The 17,671-nt window shown below is 37.2% G+C and overlaps 1 protein-coding gene and 1 long non-coding RNA gene across 2 annotated transcripts in view; both read left to right on the forward strand.

Annotated features, from left to right (window-relative positions):
• Nucleotides 1-17,671, forward strand: part of nrn1la (neuritin 1-like a) — a 66,343-nt gene that overhangs the window by 38,463 nt on the left and 10,209 nt on the right. Inside the window, exon 2 of the mRNA XM_024280792.2 lies at nucleotides 13,048-13,198. Within this exon, the coding sequence (XP_024136560.1) occupies nucleotides 13,048-13,198 (151 nt within the window). The remainder of the gene's footprint in view (nucleotides 1-13,047; nucleotides 13,199-17,671) is intronic.
• LOC118598877 lies at nucleotides 1,644-2,268 on the forward strand. Its single transcript, XR_004948089.1, has 2 exons — nucleotides 1,644-2,134; nucleotides 2,204-2,268. It is a non-coding gene; the product is annotated as an uncharacterized LOC118598877 (long non-coding RNA).

Below are 17,671 nucleotides of genomic sequence, written 5' to 3' on the forward strand. Positions count from 1 at the left end.
AGCCCTGTGAGATATTTTATAGTTCAGAAGGTCAACACACATTAAACCTACACCCCCAGCAACGTATTGATCTTCCAACTAGTCATTTGTGCTTGAATAAAAACTAATCAGTTATTCCTTTTGTGCCAATGAACTCATTTATCAAGCCAAGTGTTAAGATGACATGCTTGAAATGGTCAATCAACATCTCCTGCATGTATAGAAGTTTCTTTAGAACAGTGGTCGCCAACCTTTTTCAGGCCACAAACCAGTTTCCCGGTACTGTCAGACTATATTTTCGTGGACTGGTCTGTACGAAGCTGAAGGGATCGTCAGATTTGTCTTGTTTTAAGCCTCTTTTAACTTTTGAGACTAAAGTTTATCTCCCTCCTTTGTAAAATATCTGCAGCTGCTTTAATCTTTATTTGTACACTAGATTTCATCTAGGAACCATTAAAATGTGATATAGATTTTCCCATAACCGTCAAGGTGGAAGCTAAAAAATCAGATGCCAACTTCAACCTCATTCAACTTTTAACGGACAGTAAGGTCCCTAAATCTGGTATTTTCCAAATATGATAATAAATGTGAATCCATCATTTGCAAAACTTTATTAGCAGCATCTTCGTAACACCAGAATGACTATTATGAATTAATATTAGGTTGTGTGGGAACAACTGTCAACAAAAATCCATATTTGGAGTACAGACTTGTGGTTTTTGTCTGTTAAATTAAACTTTCTCTTATTTTGAAGTTGAAGGCACTTCTTTGGTTTTCTCCTTGAAGGAAAGAAAACTTTCCAAATATGTTTGTTTTTTGTTCACTTTGCTAGCTTGTGGGGTTCAAATTAAGCTTTAGGCGCAACCGCTTCAAAGGGCCTATACGATGCAAAATCAACTTTTTGAGCCTTTTAGAGTGTTATAGTGTTCATTCCTCACTATAAACAATCCTTAAATTGGTGTTTTGATTCATTCACACATCTCTGAGCATTCCCCTAAAAACCTAAGCTCTGAGCACCAGTCTCTCCCAGCCCATGACAACGAGCGGGTTCTCACGAGCTGATGTCACAAAGTGAGACCAGCCCCTTTCAGGAAGACTCTGTGCATTTGGTAAATCAGTTATCTATCTAGAAAAAGCAGAGGTCCATGTAGTAAGCCCTGAGGTACACCAACAGTAACATCAATAAAAGTTGATTTGACATTGTTGATGCAAACACGTTGTTTCCTGAAATACAAATATGATTATATCTTCCAGTTCAGTCACGTCTTCAATATTCAGGTCACTTTGCCTCGTTTGCACTGAGCGGTCCGGACTGGACCGGTCTGCTCCTGGCCGGTTTAGACAATTCAAGTAAGCATTTCCATTGAGTGTTGGACCATCAAGGCGCATGCAGGGTGCAGACCGATGACGTAGCTGGGGCATAATACAAGCGGCTCTCGGTATTTGCGGATTCCCCAACCCCCATAAATAAGGGGGGAAAACGGAGTGCAAAGAATTGAATATTCTTTGAAAGAAGATTTCGAGAAGCGAAGAATACATCGAAAAGAGGACAAAACTTTCAGCTTGGATCTTGAGTCGGGAAATTACTGGTCGTATATGTTTTTGTTTTTAATGTAAAGCGCTTCGAGCTGCGCGAAGTATGAGAAGCGCTTTTTTTATAAATAAAATTGTCATGGTTCTGCTCTGCTCCTTCACCCCTCCCTTCCTTCCTCCACCCTAATCTCACTCACCTGTGCTGATTAAGCTCTCATTGTGCTCCAGCTGGTGTTCACACTATTTAAGGTCCTCAGTTTCACATCCACCTTGCCAGTTCGTTGAATCAGTCACGTTCCAGCTAGTAACAATCCTTGCACTTCTAGTCTTTTCATGTTTTTGACCCTTTTCTGGCCTGGTAACGAGTTTAAGCCTGTCCCCTGTCTGGAGTTTTTCTGCCCTGGTTTTTCCTCCTCCGTTTCCATCCTGAAGAGGTGTGACGTTTCCAGTTCCCTCATCTCAACACGGAGTAAAGCTGCCCCAACACTGGTCTTCACCCTCCGGTGGATTCTCCTCCTGTACACCGCAGCAGTGGAGGAATCTTCCATCATTCCTGACGCCATCCGCCCTGCACTCGGACGCTTCAAAGGCTCCTCTCTCACGTCTGCTTCTGGAGTTCTAAGTAAGAGATCACCATCACCCCAAGCGTGGAACCAGGATCCCCAAATAACTCTCTTTATCTGACTTTCAGGCTCACCTGTGCATCTGGCGGCCCACTCAAATATTCTACCTTCCTAATAAACACTTTAATTGTGACCTGTGTTTGCTCTGTTTTGGGTTGTCCTCCTCACTCCCTAACAAAAATTTGATTGATTGATTGATACGCTTGCTATTGTCCTAATATCTTTCCGCCAATCGATGGATTTCATTGTGTGATGACAGTATCTCCGCCCTAACTGGTCCATTCCGTTTTTTGTATGGACCTACGACCAACGGAGGGCCAAAAATAGTACAAATTGGTCCAGTCTATGCATGGCTCCATTTTATAATGGTAAAGCTAAAAATACTGAGTCGGTCCGGTCCGGGCCGCTCAGTGGAAGCGAGGCACGTTCACAGCCAGTGCTAATCAGAACATGATACAATGTTCTCATCATCCCAATAAATCCTGAAATGTTCATCTAGAGATGTTGTCTGCATTTTTTGACCGAATTTCACCACAAAATAAAAAAGTCTGTGATGGAAAAAAAGCCTGTCTCTAATAGTCTCCAATATTATACTCTAGTTAGTACAATACTTCAGGCTTATACACAACATACACTTCCATCTTTGCAAAAATTTGTATGTTTGTTTTTTTGGGGTAAAACGCGGCCATGCTGCTGAGGGCTTCTTTTGGATAACATTATGGAAAGAGCGGCACTCACGAGGAGCAAAAGGCGGAGAAATCGGGGCGTTTTACTTCCTAGTAGGAAAAGAGTTCACAAAAATAACTCATATTTCATAAATATTTTGGTCCTTTGTAAGCTAAAAGTAAATGATCCTATGTATGGATATAGTTTACTCTGAAAGGATAAGAAAAGCGTGAAAGTAGAGGATGGACTTTTGACGATTGACTGAGTGACTTGAATCAGATTGTAAATGAATTAGTAAGGTTGTGGGTATTTTTACTGTGTGGCCCAGTATCAACTGTCCAACGAACTGGTACCTGTCTACAGCCTGAGAGCAGTGCTTTAGAAGACTAAATGTTACTTTAATCATTGATGCTAATGTGAAACTTCCTCTAAAGAGCAAAACAAAACATGTTGCTGAGAGCCAAACTCTCTAAATGTCACCAATTACACTTTGACCACAGAAAAAACATAACACGCTGACACATATTGTCAGCTTATTTGTTTGTTAATCATCATAAAATATATCTATAGCACCACCGACTGTATAATCTCCATCAGAGAAATGCAGAATTTCTATGCTTTCCATTGGAAGCTGACAGCACAACTTGACTTCTGCTGCTTTCCAGTTCTGTCATTTTATCCGTCTTCTGCTGTTGTCTGACTCCCCCTCCTCACTTTTGGCCCAGATTTCAAAAATTAATCGAGAAAGGTCAAAAAAACAGTTAATCAGGAAGCCCTCCATTGATCCTCCTCTCCCACCTCACAGAGAGCAACCATCTCCAGCAGCTGGAGCCTTTTTCTCTTTTTTTCCTCTGTTTCTTCATGTCAGACTGAATCATTTTAGCTGCTTAAAGTTTTAATTGGTTCACTTTGGGTAAATGCCGTTCAATGTTGACAAAAATAGGCTTTTCATACTTTTCAAAAATATTTTTTCTGTGGAACTGACTCACTGTAATTGCAGGTTTGCACATTTTGAGTCAATATTTTGGTATAAAGATGCATTTTCCTGACCTCTAATGTTTTATAAACTCACCCTCTCACAGGTCACATATATCATCTTTTAGCCAGTTTGATCTTCAAACTATCTATAGATAAAATGAAATCTCTGATCATTGAGCAACATGTATGTGGTGAAAACAACTTGTGATTTACAAACACAAAATCATGAATAATTCATCATAAAGAATCAAAGATGTCGCTTCAGTCGTTCATGTTACTCACATGATCGGTGAGGAGATTTATGGGATGGATTCAGACATGAATAACAGAAGCTTCCTGTAAACAAAAATTACCTTAATTATTTGATATCTTAATTAAATTTAGGACTTCTGATGATTAGTTCTTTGTGCAAACTAGTACTATTTTTAAATCATTCTGATGGTGAGCAACAGTGAAAAAAAAAAGACAAAACCTTAACAACTGCATGAAACTTCAACTGCTATCATTTTGCACAAATGTTGGTGTAAAATTAATATATTGGTATTTTCTTGTCACTGTCTCACTTTCTCAAAAATTCTAACATCACTTTAAAAAGAGCTTTGTGTGGAATCCATCCATAAATCCATCACTTTATGTCCCTTTCGGGGCCCATGGGGTTGCCGGAGTCTGTCCCGGCTTCTGTTGTGTGAAGGCAGTTTTCACCCTGGACAGGTCACCAGTCTGTTGAAGGACACAATACTTTCCTCACACATGCAATAACAGAACCCTAATTAATAATAATAATTAGATTTTTCCCTCAGTCTCACCTGGTTTCAATTGGTGATCATCCACACCTGTTGTCATCAAATGAGTCATCCTCAGTATTTAAGTGTCTGGTTTTCAGTTCTGCTCTTTCAGCTAAATTCTAATCTTTTTTTTTTTTTTTTTTTTTTTTTTTGCTTTTGAGTTTAAAAAAAGGTTGAGACTACAGATCTTAATTAAACCTTTAATTTCTGCCAAATGTTTCAGTGCCTCCATTTTGGATCATCCTATTCCACTAATTCCTGATGTTTGCACTGCAATGTTAGGATTTTTTATTTTTATTTTCCAAATTATAACTTTATTGGACTTCTTTTGTTTTTCCAAAATACTATGTGGAAGCTTCAGTTTCATCCTCAAAAAACAAACCTTAAAAGCAACAAACTCATAGAGAAGGAAGATTATTGTTTACACGAGACTGTTCATTAATAAAACAACACAGAGACTTAAACCAAAGTAATCCATCTCAGTAATTCCTCATGGCTCAGTAGAAGCAGCTTTAGTGGTCTGTTGCTGGTGTTTTCCTTTGTTTCTGCTTATTTTGCTCTTTTGGACATTAATGGGTCGCAACCTAAACAAAAAAAGGGCGTTTACAGCAGACAGTTGTGGAGTGCTGGACAAAAAAAAAAGAGAGAGAATTCAAGTCACAGTTGCAAGACATGTCATCCCCAGAGACTTCATATAAAATGACCCATGCTGAAGCTTTCCATGTTTGGACATCTGTCTCAGAGGGGTTAGTATGTAACTGATGTCAGTCTGAAAAACAAATTTTGGTTCTCTAATTTAGTTCTTATTTGTAAAATTAATTGCACTTTTCTACAACCCAATTAATAGGTCATTCTTGTTGAAACATATTCTTGGGTGACTTTGTTGAGCAATATACACTATTTTTGAATGTATACTATGACTTTTTCTTGAGCTGTTTTTGTTTTAGGTTTTTTTCTGAGTATAAATAACCCCAGAAAAATGTGGTCCCTTTTATACCCTGGAAATGGTTTAAAAATGACCCAACTTGGGTATTTTTAACTATAGAGTTTTATGTGTAGTTTGCATCCCATCTGTGAAAAACATCCAGTTTCCACATTTCTATTAATACAGATAACAGATGGAAACCGATTCTCAGACGTCAAACTTTGAAGACTGATAAAACAGAAATAAGAAGTGAGAAAACCTGACATTAGTTTATTTAAAATCAGTGCAAGCTCCACAGAAATCCTAAAAGCAGTAAAATAAAAGGTTTGGATAAAGTTTTAATTGTGTTTATGAATCAATAAAGATAATTTTATCTGAATTTAAAATGTTTTTTTTTTTTAAATATTGCATTATGGTTGCATTTTTTAAAATCCTGTTTCGTTACAAGACAGACTCCTGTTGCATATAGTATATCCATGTTCCCATCTTCTACAGCTGCATTTCCATTGACTATGAAATTGCACAAATTTGTAATAATTAATTTGACTAATGGAAACACACTAATAAAAAAAAAAAAAAAAAAAAAAAACCTGCATTTAAAAGTTTTGTGTTTGGAGGAGGTGGTTTTTCAGGCATGTCGAAATTGACACATTTTGCAAAACTGCGATGGAAACCCTCTTTTTTAAAATTATGTGAGTCATGTGACCAACAACCAAAAATCACCACAAGTTGTCACACAGCTCATCAAAAGTTAATCGTGCCGTGTGGAATCATTGCATCCACAGCTCCTCTATAATATCACCAACCACTATTTCCCCAAATCTCTTCATCATAGCCGCTCCCACGTAGTTTGCCACTCCATGGCCTGAATGAGACGCCAGCATCTCCTTTGATATAAGATGAGCACAAGCGGTGTGACAGAAATTTGAACATATCGACTGTAAATCAAAAATATTGTTCACATCCATCACCGTGTTTTTAATTTACTTATCCTGTGAGTTGGTTTGTGTTTATTTGTATAATTATGATTTAATGGAAACGGTGTAATTGTAAAATGTCAATAAGGTTTTATGCATTTTTGCAATGGAAATGCAGCTTCACTAAAGGAATAGCAAACTGCTGTATGAGGACTTATTTTCTTCAAATACAATTTGGATAAAAAGGTTGTGTTTCTTACACTCTCAAAAATTAAAGTATTAAAGATTCAACTAAATTTGAGGCGATACGATACAGTCCAAGTCTTTAGATTGGATCAAATCCAGATATTTATTATTTATTTGGAAATTAAAACTATAAATGAAAATGCCTTTTAACAAAGAAAATCTTAATTTTCTTATTCGCACTTTTAATTCTAAGCAACAAAACCAAAATGTAATAAGAGACTCAAACAGTGTCATGTATTATTTTGGATCTTTCAGACTGTTTTGTTTTTTATGGTTCTAAAAAGTGAGTCAAATTAATTTATTCAGGTGTTGTTTAAAGTGGAAGAAAAAGGTTGGTGTATGTAAAGTGAAAACTAATATGCGATTGGACGTCTTTGTGTTTGCATCACATGTTCATAAAAAGGTAAAACCAGTAGAGACACAACAGGAAGAGAAACTGACAAAGTTAGTCAGAATCAGATATTTACTTCCTGATTGATTCTATACCTTTTAACCAACATAATCTTGTTTGTATCTGTGGCTTTCCATCGATACCGCGGTTCCTCCTGGCGATCGTTGGATTTTTCGATTCGTATCTGTATCCTTTACATCCCTATACTATCCCATATAGTAAGATTTATTTTTTTATGACTGTTTTATTTTTAAAAGAAAATATAAACCCTTCTTCCCTCTCTTGTCCTCACTGATCCTGAACTGCTGACTCCTGCCAGCTGAACAGATGCAACTTCCTACCTTGATTCCCATCTACACCCCCCTGGAATTTAATTCAGCGTCTGGAGATAATTGTGCTGCACTTCTCTTAAGAGGACCACTTCCACAGAAGAGGAATTGCTCTGTTGATTTGCATTCACTCAGCCAGACAGCCGCAATCGGAGGACTTAAACAGATGACAGACTTAGATTAGTAACGTCAATTTAATGTGTTTCCTGATAAAACAATTTAAAGGCATATGTTGGTACAGTTGGAGCTTTTTATTTTTGCTGGTATTTGTCATTTCCTTTGTTTCACCTTTTTGACCTGATATTAGTTCTCTCCTCTTTCTGCTTTTTTTTTCTTGGACTTCATGAAATCTTGATGGGGATGGGTGTAACCTGTAATGTCCAGCCTGCACGAACAACTCGCCCTTAAATCAATAATATTCCTAGAAGAAAACAAAGACCTTGGTCAGAAAAGCTGCACAGCATTAAATATTAAGACTGAGTAGGTGGGAGGAGCTGTGTCTGTGCAGTGTTCGACCCAATCAACGTTTGGTGATCACCTGCAGAACTTTGCTTGGACTCTTCCTCCTCGGTGACATGTGTGACCTCACCTGGCGTTTAAGGACGTGACTCATCTGTGCACGTCACACAGCTGAAGAGGTCTATCTTACCTCTGTGAAATATTGGCTCCACAATCTCCCTCTTCACAGGAGCTGTCTGTCACAACTCCTCCATATTGTGAGATTACACCCACAATATAACCCTTTACTCCAAAGAGAAATAGCTATCACTACTTTCTTTTTTTTTGCATCGTTAAAACAAACCGCTCTGATTTTTCTCAGGTTAGGTGTTTAAACTAGTTATGTTCAGACTCTTAAGGTCTCAAAAGAACCGATGCAGAGAGAAAACCGTTTGGTGTTCCTGCTGTTCTTTCCCATCAAGAGGAGCACGTTGAGGTGGTTTGGACATCTGGCAAGAGAACGTAGTGAAGCATCACGAGCCAGCAGGGAGGAAAGCCCTCAGCAGACAAGACTTTAGGACAAATATTCTGAGGACTGAGTCAAAGTTTTTGAAGGTGTGTGTGTGGTTACACTGAAAGTAAAACTTTCAAAGTACTTCTTACAAAAAAGGCAACTCATGGTGAAGATAACCCTTTATTCCTCTCGCAATGTGGACATTTCAATGTTGCAGCATTGTAGATGGAACTGGATTTCCAATTCCTTTGAAGAAATTGCGTCTGATTGCTAAAAGCAATCAAGATTTTCAAGAACTTTGAAGTTGTTGCTTTTATAGGTCAAAAATACCTAGTTTTATTATGGATGCCAACCATAGACTGTACATAGAGAAACCTGGACTGATCATCCCCCCCTTCGCGTTCCAAACAGGAAGTACCCACTGGTCCCAGAAAGCCAAAATCACATAGCCTTCTATTGAAAAATAAACAGCTATTATTCAGTCATTCTGTTTGTCAGAATAACTGAATTGTCTTCATGTTGTTGGAACCCGAGGTAACAGGCTTGTTTTGTCCATCTATGTCAATGATGCCAAAATAGGTTTCACGAACATAGAGCAACAGCTGCTCAAATGTTCTTTAAATCATCTCTAGGTGGTGCTGAACATTTTAAAACTTTGAATATTATATAGTAGTGGTCCTCAACCACCAGGCCATGGACCGAGTGGCACCGGGACGCAGAGGAAATAATGAATTATACTATTTTTTTCTTTTAAGTCACAACAATCTTTAAAAAAATATTTTATTTAGAAAAATAACCAGTTTACCTCAGCTACACTTTAAATCACTTGAGCTGTAAAATTTAGTCTGACTTTCTGAACCACGTATGTGGTCTGAACAACCTTTTATTCTGAAAATTTCTGTCATTGAAAACTCCAATCACTAAAATAAATTCAAGTTATATGATGCGATTTGCACCACGAGTGTAAATTTCCAGTCACTGGTGACGTCACCAGCTGGTGTCCCATTCTGCAGCAACTGGGGTGACTGTAATATAAGCGATTACAAATCATTTGGAATTATGAACCAGCGCTTATTGTCTGTGGCTCCTTCTTGACGCCTGTAATAATCTACTTTTTCTATTTGTTTTTTCACCTGAGGTTTCCAGTTTATCAAGTAGTTTTTAGCAAATTATTGTAAAAATCTAAGGAGCTCAAAAGGAAACCTTGAAGAACTTCACATATATCATTTTTATTCCTTTGTACTTAAAAAAATACGGGAACAACATTGTGACAAGTTATTTAATCTTTTATTTAAAAAGTTTTTCTCCAACAACTTACGACTAAAAGTTTAATTTTGAGGATGCACCACAACAAAGAGAAAAAAAGCTTGAGTCGAAAGAAGATGAGAGCTCACTGCGGTTCTGCTCCTCTACACCTATAATTCATAAAACCACACAAAAGCACATTGTTCCGTTTTTGACCTTCCACATTTCTTACCTGAACTTGTCCAGTTTCTTGGAAACCTGTAAACAGAAGCAATTGATTTTCTGTGTGACCTTATTCTGATTTAACGGTTTCTTGATGACTGACTGACACCAGCACAGAAACTGTTGAACATTTCCCCTACAGCAATGCAGTATTACAAAGTTTCCTCATTCTTCAGAAATAGAATCACTAAAATAAACAAATAAAGGTTTTTGTTCAAGTTTATTCAAGCAGGAATAAGCAACAGATGACAACAATTTCTGGAGCTTTCCTTGTTTTCTCCTTTATCACAGGTGCAGAAGCAGAGCGCGGAGGGAGGAAACGCTGACAGATAAAAATAATTAAAAAGTTTCTGTCAGTCACACGTTTGTGTTCTCTTTCAGCCTGTCACCTCCCTGACGAGAGGAGGCGGTTGATTTAGTTTTTGCAGACGCATGTCAGACAGACCGATTGCTTATTTATTGATTGATTCTTTCTCCTGTTTGTGAAACGCCGTCTCTCCTCTCCTGTATTATCCAGAGCTGCGGGGACACACCTCATACATCTGTAGATGAATGTTGTCCCCCCAAAATCTGACTGAATGTCAACTTTTCTCAAGGATTTTTACGGCTTACTTTTTTATTTTTCTAACTTTTTCTGTGTCAAAATGATAAAGCTGTGACTTTTGCTTTTTTTTAATTGAGAATTTTTACAGTTTTTAAGCATTTATTGCCTAATGAAATTATAATTAATATTGTCAACAATTGATCGTATATGAGAATTTGCCTCATTGACCCCTCCCTTCCATCGACTTCAATTGAGAAGTAAAACCACTATTATTACATTATTATATTATTACTTACTTTTGTCAGAATAACCATTTTTGCTCTGCTACCCTTATTTAACAACTTTTTGCTAATCCAATTTTTTTTCGTGATACATTTTTTTCTGCAGTTTAAGTATTTCATGTTATAAATTGACCAATCAGATGCTTCAGACAAGCTGACGGCTGATTGGTGAGAATGATTTTCATATAAATGTTAACTTAATTTGGTTTAAGATGGAAGTGAAGCATTTTCTATAGGCAATGTCACACTTTCTAGGTTTAGTTCTGTAAAAAAAGGTAATCATTAGTGGTGTAACAATTTATTTTAATGATTAGATTCATATCATAATTTTTTTGTTCCAGTACGATTTATAGTTGATATTAATTCATTTTGAATAATCAGATTCACTGATCCAGAACATCTTTAGTCAAAGCTTCAACCAGTGAGACCCAGAGATAAATACCTGGTACTGAACTCTGCAGGTGAAGTTTTCCACATTTCTTATAAGATAAACAAGTGTATATTTAATACGTGCCCAAACAAGTAAACAGGAATTAATAGCAAATCCATTAACATGTTAGTGTCATAACGTTCAGCCCACAGTTGTTTTGTTCAAGGATTCAAGAAAGGAAACAATCTAAATCACTCAATCAAATCACCTTCAAAAAACTAGTTTAAAAACGAATTGCCTCTAAAAAAAAAAAAAAAACAATAAATTGTGTAACTTAAATCCAGATAACTCAAGAAAAAGACACAAAATTGCCACTCTCAGGGTGATTCTGTGATGAATACGGCGATGCAAACAACAAACATAATGCAATTTTTACTTTTTATTTTTTTTAGATCTTGTCTTTTTTTGCACATATCAATATATACACACACACATATATATAATATATATATATATATATAATATATATTCCTTTTTTACTTTGAATTTACTTCTTTTACTCAAATAATGCAAAAGGTTCAGGAAAACAAATCTACAATTCATACAAGATTTTTTGTTTTATTGTTGTGGAAACTAAAACAAATTAAGAAATTAATTAGAAAAATGAATTTAAGTCAAGCCACATGTGTATGTTGTTGACTGTGATGGAACTTTTTACATCATAGTAAAATAAAACTACCATCTCTCAATCCAAATAGTATTTTCCAATATCAATATATTAGATTTATTTCACATTATTTTATGACATACGTAGGTTGAATAATAAACAACTTGCCTCAGAAAAATTGGCCAAGTTAGATCAAAGGAATATAAATTAATTAAGTTGTTGCATATTTAGTAAACAGACGAAAAATGTACAGATAACCAAACAAAGATGGTGTAAGATTTCAAAAATGTGACGCTGCTCGGTCAGTTGCCAGTCATGTTGAGTTATGGTCTTGGTTTGATGGTTTATTCTTTCCATCAAGAAGTGTTTTACTGAAGAGAAAACAGAAGTACTACTGTTTTAATGATCTTAGAGGACTGTCCCCATTTGATCTGGGTTTTTTGACTAACAATTTAAAATCAACGGTATCTTAACTCCAAGAGGACCTGGTTGCAGACAGGAGGGTGGCTGAAAAGTGGAAGTGGAAATTCCACAAGATTTCAGAGTTGTTGCCACTTTTATTTTAAAAAATTCTTAGAAATTAGCTTTAAATGTGTTAGAGGTAAACGATCAATTAAGTGATATTAACAAAAGTGTTCAGATTTGTAAAACTGTTAAGACTTTTATGTTGGACACGATTAACGTGAATCAGCTCATTCTGTCATGGAGAAAAGCGGCTTTGGACCAATATAAAATGACATTATAATAGTAATGTGTTGCATACCTGTGAAAAGCTGCTGATGATGAAGTTCCAGTCTTGGACATCCTTCCGGCAAATGATTTTCAGCCGCCATATTTCTGCCACCAGGTCCCACTCCTCTAACGTGGGTTTTAAATTGGATAGTCATTTTAAACTTGATCGCGGTGGTGAAGATGAGCTTTTCTAGTCATTGGCAACTTTCCAAGGTGAAACTGTTTTTAGACTGTAATCCACGTCTTCGTCACGTCTCTACTGGAGTACTGTAACCCTGGTCTCACACGGCAAACGTTACATCTCAGGTGTGACCGCTGGAGTCTTCCCGTAACTTTAAAAGCAATCTAAAGATTCACTTTTATGCGCTGGCTTTTATCACTACATGAGACCCCTGCTGTTTTATTGTTATTTTATCGCTTTTATTATTTTATTGACTTTATTGTGTTGTGTTCTTACCCTGTTTTAGTGTTGTCGTCTTTTATGTTTTGTGTTCAGCACTTTGTTTTAGCTGAAACTGCAATATAAATAAAGCTCTCTAGATTTTAATAAACGCAGATAACATGAAACAAAAACACAAGTATCCTAATATATTCTACAGCCAGTTGTATTTGTAGAAATATTCTAGCTGTGGGCTGATGGGAGTTTGTGCTCTGCTTTCCAGTGTTGAGCCCGTGTCCTGTGGCTGCAGCGTCACCCAGAAGGTGTCACTCCATCTACAAGGGTTTCGCTCAGTGTCTCATGGCTCTGGGCGACAGCCTGACGGACAGCGCTCACAAGGACGAGGACCCGCACGAGATTCACTCCATCTGCAGGTCGCTTACCGCCGTCCCCACACAGCACAAAATGCAACACACGAATTCATGGTTGGAGCAGAGAGTCTGCTGACTTCCAGCTTTTCCATCCACAAAAGCAGTTGGTCAGAGTTAATGAGTGTCGGCGTTCTGTGAGGCTCAGAGTACAAAGACAGGAACTCTCTGGGGAAACAAGTTTTCGGAGTTTCAATGTGGAAAAAAAAAAAAAAGTTTGGATAAGCAGTTTACAGTCGAACATAGTCACAGAGAGTCCACACTCCACAACAATACTCTTTCTCAGGGTCTGGCGTGCTCATCCCTCCTTGGATTTACTGATGGACTCTTCATATGAACATAGAATTTATCAACCAAAAAAAAAGTTTAAAAAAGAGCTCTGTAGTAGCCTTTTTAATCCCCTGAGAGTTATGAAGAATGGGAGCACCAACATTTCCGCTCTCATGGGGAGTTTGATGAAGGACACTGAACAAAAGTTTGCAGCATCGACGGGGCTCCCCGTGACATCTCTGTTTGAACTCACCTTGAACATGAACACAAAAGGAAGAGCTTCTGGAAAAAGATATTGAACAACGTAGTGAGGAAAACTGAGCTCAGGCTATTTCTAAACTCTGCATTTAAATCCTCATCCTGCAGGGAGGTTTTGAAAATGCCTGTAAAACTAGAATCCAGATGAATGTTTTAAACAGTTTGGAGACATTTGAAGTTTCAAGAGAACAAAGCTGGAAATAAAATGGAGCAAAGATTTATGAAAGAATCACTTATTGATGTAGAAAGGCAACTTTTTTGCTCCTGATAATGCTTTGTTAGAATAAACAAAAAGTAGCCAGAGCAAACTGATTTTTAACAGATTTTTGATTTTTTTTCTTTAAAGTCCTACTCTGATCATCTCTTGATCTATTTTAAGTGTTAAGAGTGACTTTTTAATTGTGGCTACGCTGTTTTTAGGCAAAATTAAGATATCTATGGATAGGAAACGTTGTAATATTTATTTCCTTTTTATTTTTATTCTTTTTTTTTCTAGAGTTTCTTTAGTAGGCACTTTGAGATTTAATTTGATGTTTAATTGTTTTAGTCTATTATTGCATGTGAATGTTTTGTATTTTTTGCATATTTCTGGCTTAATTCTAATCTGACATGCTAATGGTTGGTGTGACTGTGAACATTTTTATTTTTAGGTAAAATTCCCTATTCACATGTTAGATGTTTGTGAAAAAGGGAAAAAATCTTTAAAGTTCTCAAAAAAAAAAAAAATTGCTATAATTGTGGGTGGGACCGTTGACACAGAAAGCCCACCCCCATTTCCCATTGAATCAATCTAAGTTTAACAGATTAATAATCGATCCATAAAAATAGAGAACGATTTAGCAAATTAAGTTAAAATCCGCTAGCTTGATGCTAACGTTTAATGGGATTTCCCATAGGACGGCTAATGCTAACGCTTTGCGTACGTAAGCATATTTTGCTGATTAAATGAACATCTTTAAAAACTCACAGGCATAATTTTCCGAACTCTTTTAGGGAAACATTTTTAAAGTAACCATTTGTGGTCTAAAACACAATTTTTTGCTCATACTTTGCTTATTCTTCTTGAAAAAAAGAGTACTGCTTTAGCGCGAGGCAAGCTCCACCTAGTGGCCAAACCGAAACATCCTCCAGGAGAAGCAGAACAATGTTTACAATTGTTTCTGAAAATTATTACCTATTCCCAGCTCTATTCCCATAATCCTTCCCGCTAGCTATCCAGCCGTTCAAGTTTGAGCCACATGCCACTTTAGACGAGGAAAGCTAAGACATTAATGGATCAATTTGTCTACAAGTGGAAGCATGAATATGGAGCGGAAAGGGAGCTTGTTGCTTGCCGTAGTAGCTGTCACAGCTACAAGAATTTTTCAGACTGCATTTTTTCATCTGTTTCTGTTTCACAATGATTTGAATTAAACAATACTTAAAAAATAAATTTTAATCTTCATTTTTATTATAGATTCCCTCAATCCTAAGAAAAATGCCACAATAACATGTTTAAAACACCAAAAACACAATTTCCATTAGAGTGGCTCTTTAGAGTTCACACTTCCTGTCTCTTTTTTCCTGCTTCTGCTGGGCTCTAGATCCACAGATGCATTCTTCTTCTTCCTTCCCATCTGTTCATCCTCTTGCTTCTTCACCTCTTTGTATCCTATAAGCATCCATCACATATCTCCCGCTCTCCGCTCACCTCTCTATTTATATGCACCTTTGTCATCCATCTTCCAGGGGAATCATCCCAACCAGGAAGAGGAAGACATTAGTGTGGGAACAGTCTTGGAATTAGATTACGGAAAGCTGAAAGCTCTGTTTCTGTCAGCTGAAATTTCACATAAACTAAAACTAATCTTGGGAAGCTTTGATGGCGGTGAATGTAGATGCAGGAGACGAAAAAGACAGAAGGATAACCGACGGCTTGACTCTCATCTGATGGACTGTAACAGCATTTGTTTTGTGTAACATTAGAAACTTGACTAAAAACATGTTAGAATGATTACAACTATTTCCTTCACTTTGCTTATTTTTGGGATAAAGATTGAGAATTATTCCAAAAATCTCTCTGGGGACGTGTGATGTTTGGATACTCACCACATCAAGGCTAAAACAAAAGAAAAAAGCAACAACTGACCCAAAAATAAAAAAATAGAACAGAAATAAACAGAGCAAATTCAATGATTATCACATTTTCAAAAAACTGTAGTGAAAAAAAAAACCCTGAAAAAAAAAGTTGTTTGATTACTTTGTGTCGGATATTTCCCCAACGATTCTATATTTTTCTTCAGACTTCAATCTACACCTTTTGAACCTTAAAGTAGTAGTTCTTCATAAGTCTTAGACTATTACTCCGATCATCTTTTGATCTTTTGTAAAAGTGCATGCAGTAGTCTTTTAATTACAATAATTTCAATTTTTTAGCCAAAAAAAAAAAAAAAAAAAAGAGAACACATATTTTTCTAGGGCATAGTTTCTGGTGAACGGCAGTAGTTCAATAAAAAAATTACCTGAGTTGTGGGCGGGATCATTGGCACGGAGCAATCTCGCCCCCTCTTCCCCTCCCAGTTTCTGAGAGCTCTCTGTTTACACACTTCAATAAGAAGAGATCTTGAAAGTGTCATTGAAAGATTTTTTTTTAAAGATTTAATTGTGAAGCATTTAACTGTGAAGCATGAACAGTCAGAAGTTTTTGGGGGTTGGGCTCTGGGCGGGGACATGTTGCATGCTAGTGATGACCCCAGTAGAGAGCCCAGAGCCCAGACTATGATGGGGTAAGGGAGTATTTTTCCCGGATTATTGGGGGAATCAAATTGCGGTTAACTGATTCACTGTCCAGTCCGAATAGACAGTAAGATGGACCGTCCCGAACTGAAGAGCCAGAAGGAGAACAGGGTGGAAGAGGGCCGGCGCAATGTCTGGAATGTGGATAAACAAACTTAATTGAATTTAAAAATAGGACTTTGATTGTGATTGGCTGTGTAGAAATCAAGCACTTCAGCTATTGGCCCAGAGTGAAGACCAATTGATGAAGTAAGGTGAAAAAAGAAATACTTACAAATGCAATATTGAGCTTATTTTTTTTTAACATGTGTCTTTCATCATGACAAAATTGCCACAAGAACATGTTAGAAAAGAGGGTCAGTGGGTCATCAGTGTGTGTCTTTAAGAAGAAAAATTCTGGGATGTCTTCCTGAGATGTTTCAGGCCTGGCAACGCCTCCTGATGGATGTGTCTGATGTAAAGGAGAGAAATCGGGGCTTCTTTTTTTCCACTTTTGACACAATTATGACAAATTTTCAAAAAAGAAAAAATCATTTTTGAACTGCAAGACATACAGTGATACATTATTGCCTTGCTCAAGGCTGCAGAAACTAGGAATCAAACCAGACACTAGCCCCACTACAGTGGAGGGGATTATAGCAGTTAAAAAAACAAGCGCTGCTGCAGTTTTAACCTTGTTATCCCGGTTAGCCCTTGATTATCCTTGAAGAGTCCCTTGTTAAAACAAATAAACCGTGCTCTGTCACCGACTTCAGCTCATTTGTCTGCTTGCAGATCCTTCTAACGATGACATGAGACACGGAGCGGCTTTTTATCGGTAATGCCTGATTAAAATAGGGTTAAGAAAGAGGCTTTAGAAAATTTCCACACAATAACAACTTGTGCAAGTGTGTGGGCCTGAGTCACCGTGGCCCTGCAGCCCAATCCTGGTACCACTCCATCGTTGTTAAGTCTCCTCTATTCCTTGAGGTACCAATTAAATGACTAATCCTGCACCTCAGCCACCTTGGTGTGACTGTTGCCTAATGCAAGCATACGAGAGCGTGCACACATACACAAGCCTCCACAAACACACTCCATGTCCTCACTTCACTTATTCTGTTTCACCTCCCTCCATCTCCTCGCTCCGTTTTTCCTTCCTCCTTTCCTCCTCTCAGGAACACAGTTTTAGCACTT

Source organism: Oryzias melastigma, linkage group LG6, assembly GCF_002922805.2.
Source record: "Oryzias melastigma strain HK-1 linkage group LG6, ASM292280v2, whole genome shotgun sequence".
Taxonomy (NCBI): domain Eukaryota; kingdom Metazoa; phylum Chordata; class Actinopteri; order Beloniformes; family Adrianichthyidae; genus Oryzias; species Oryzias melastigma.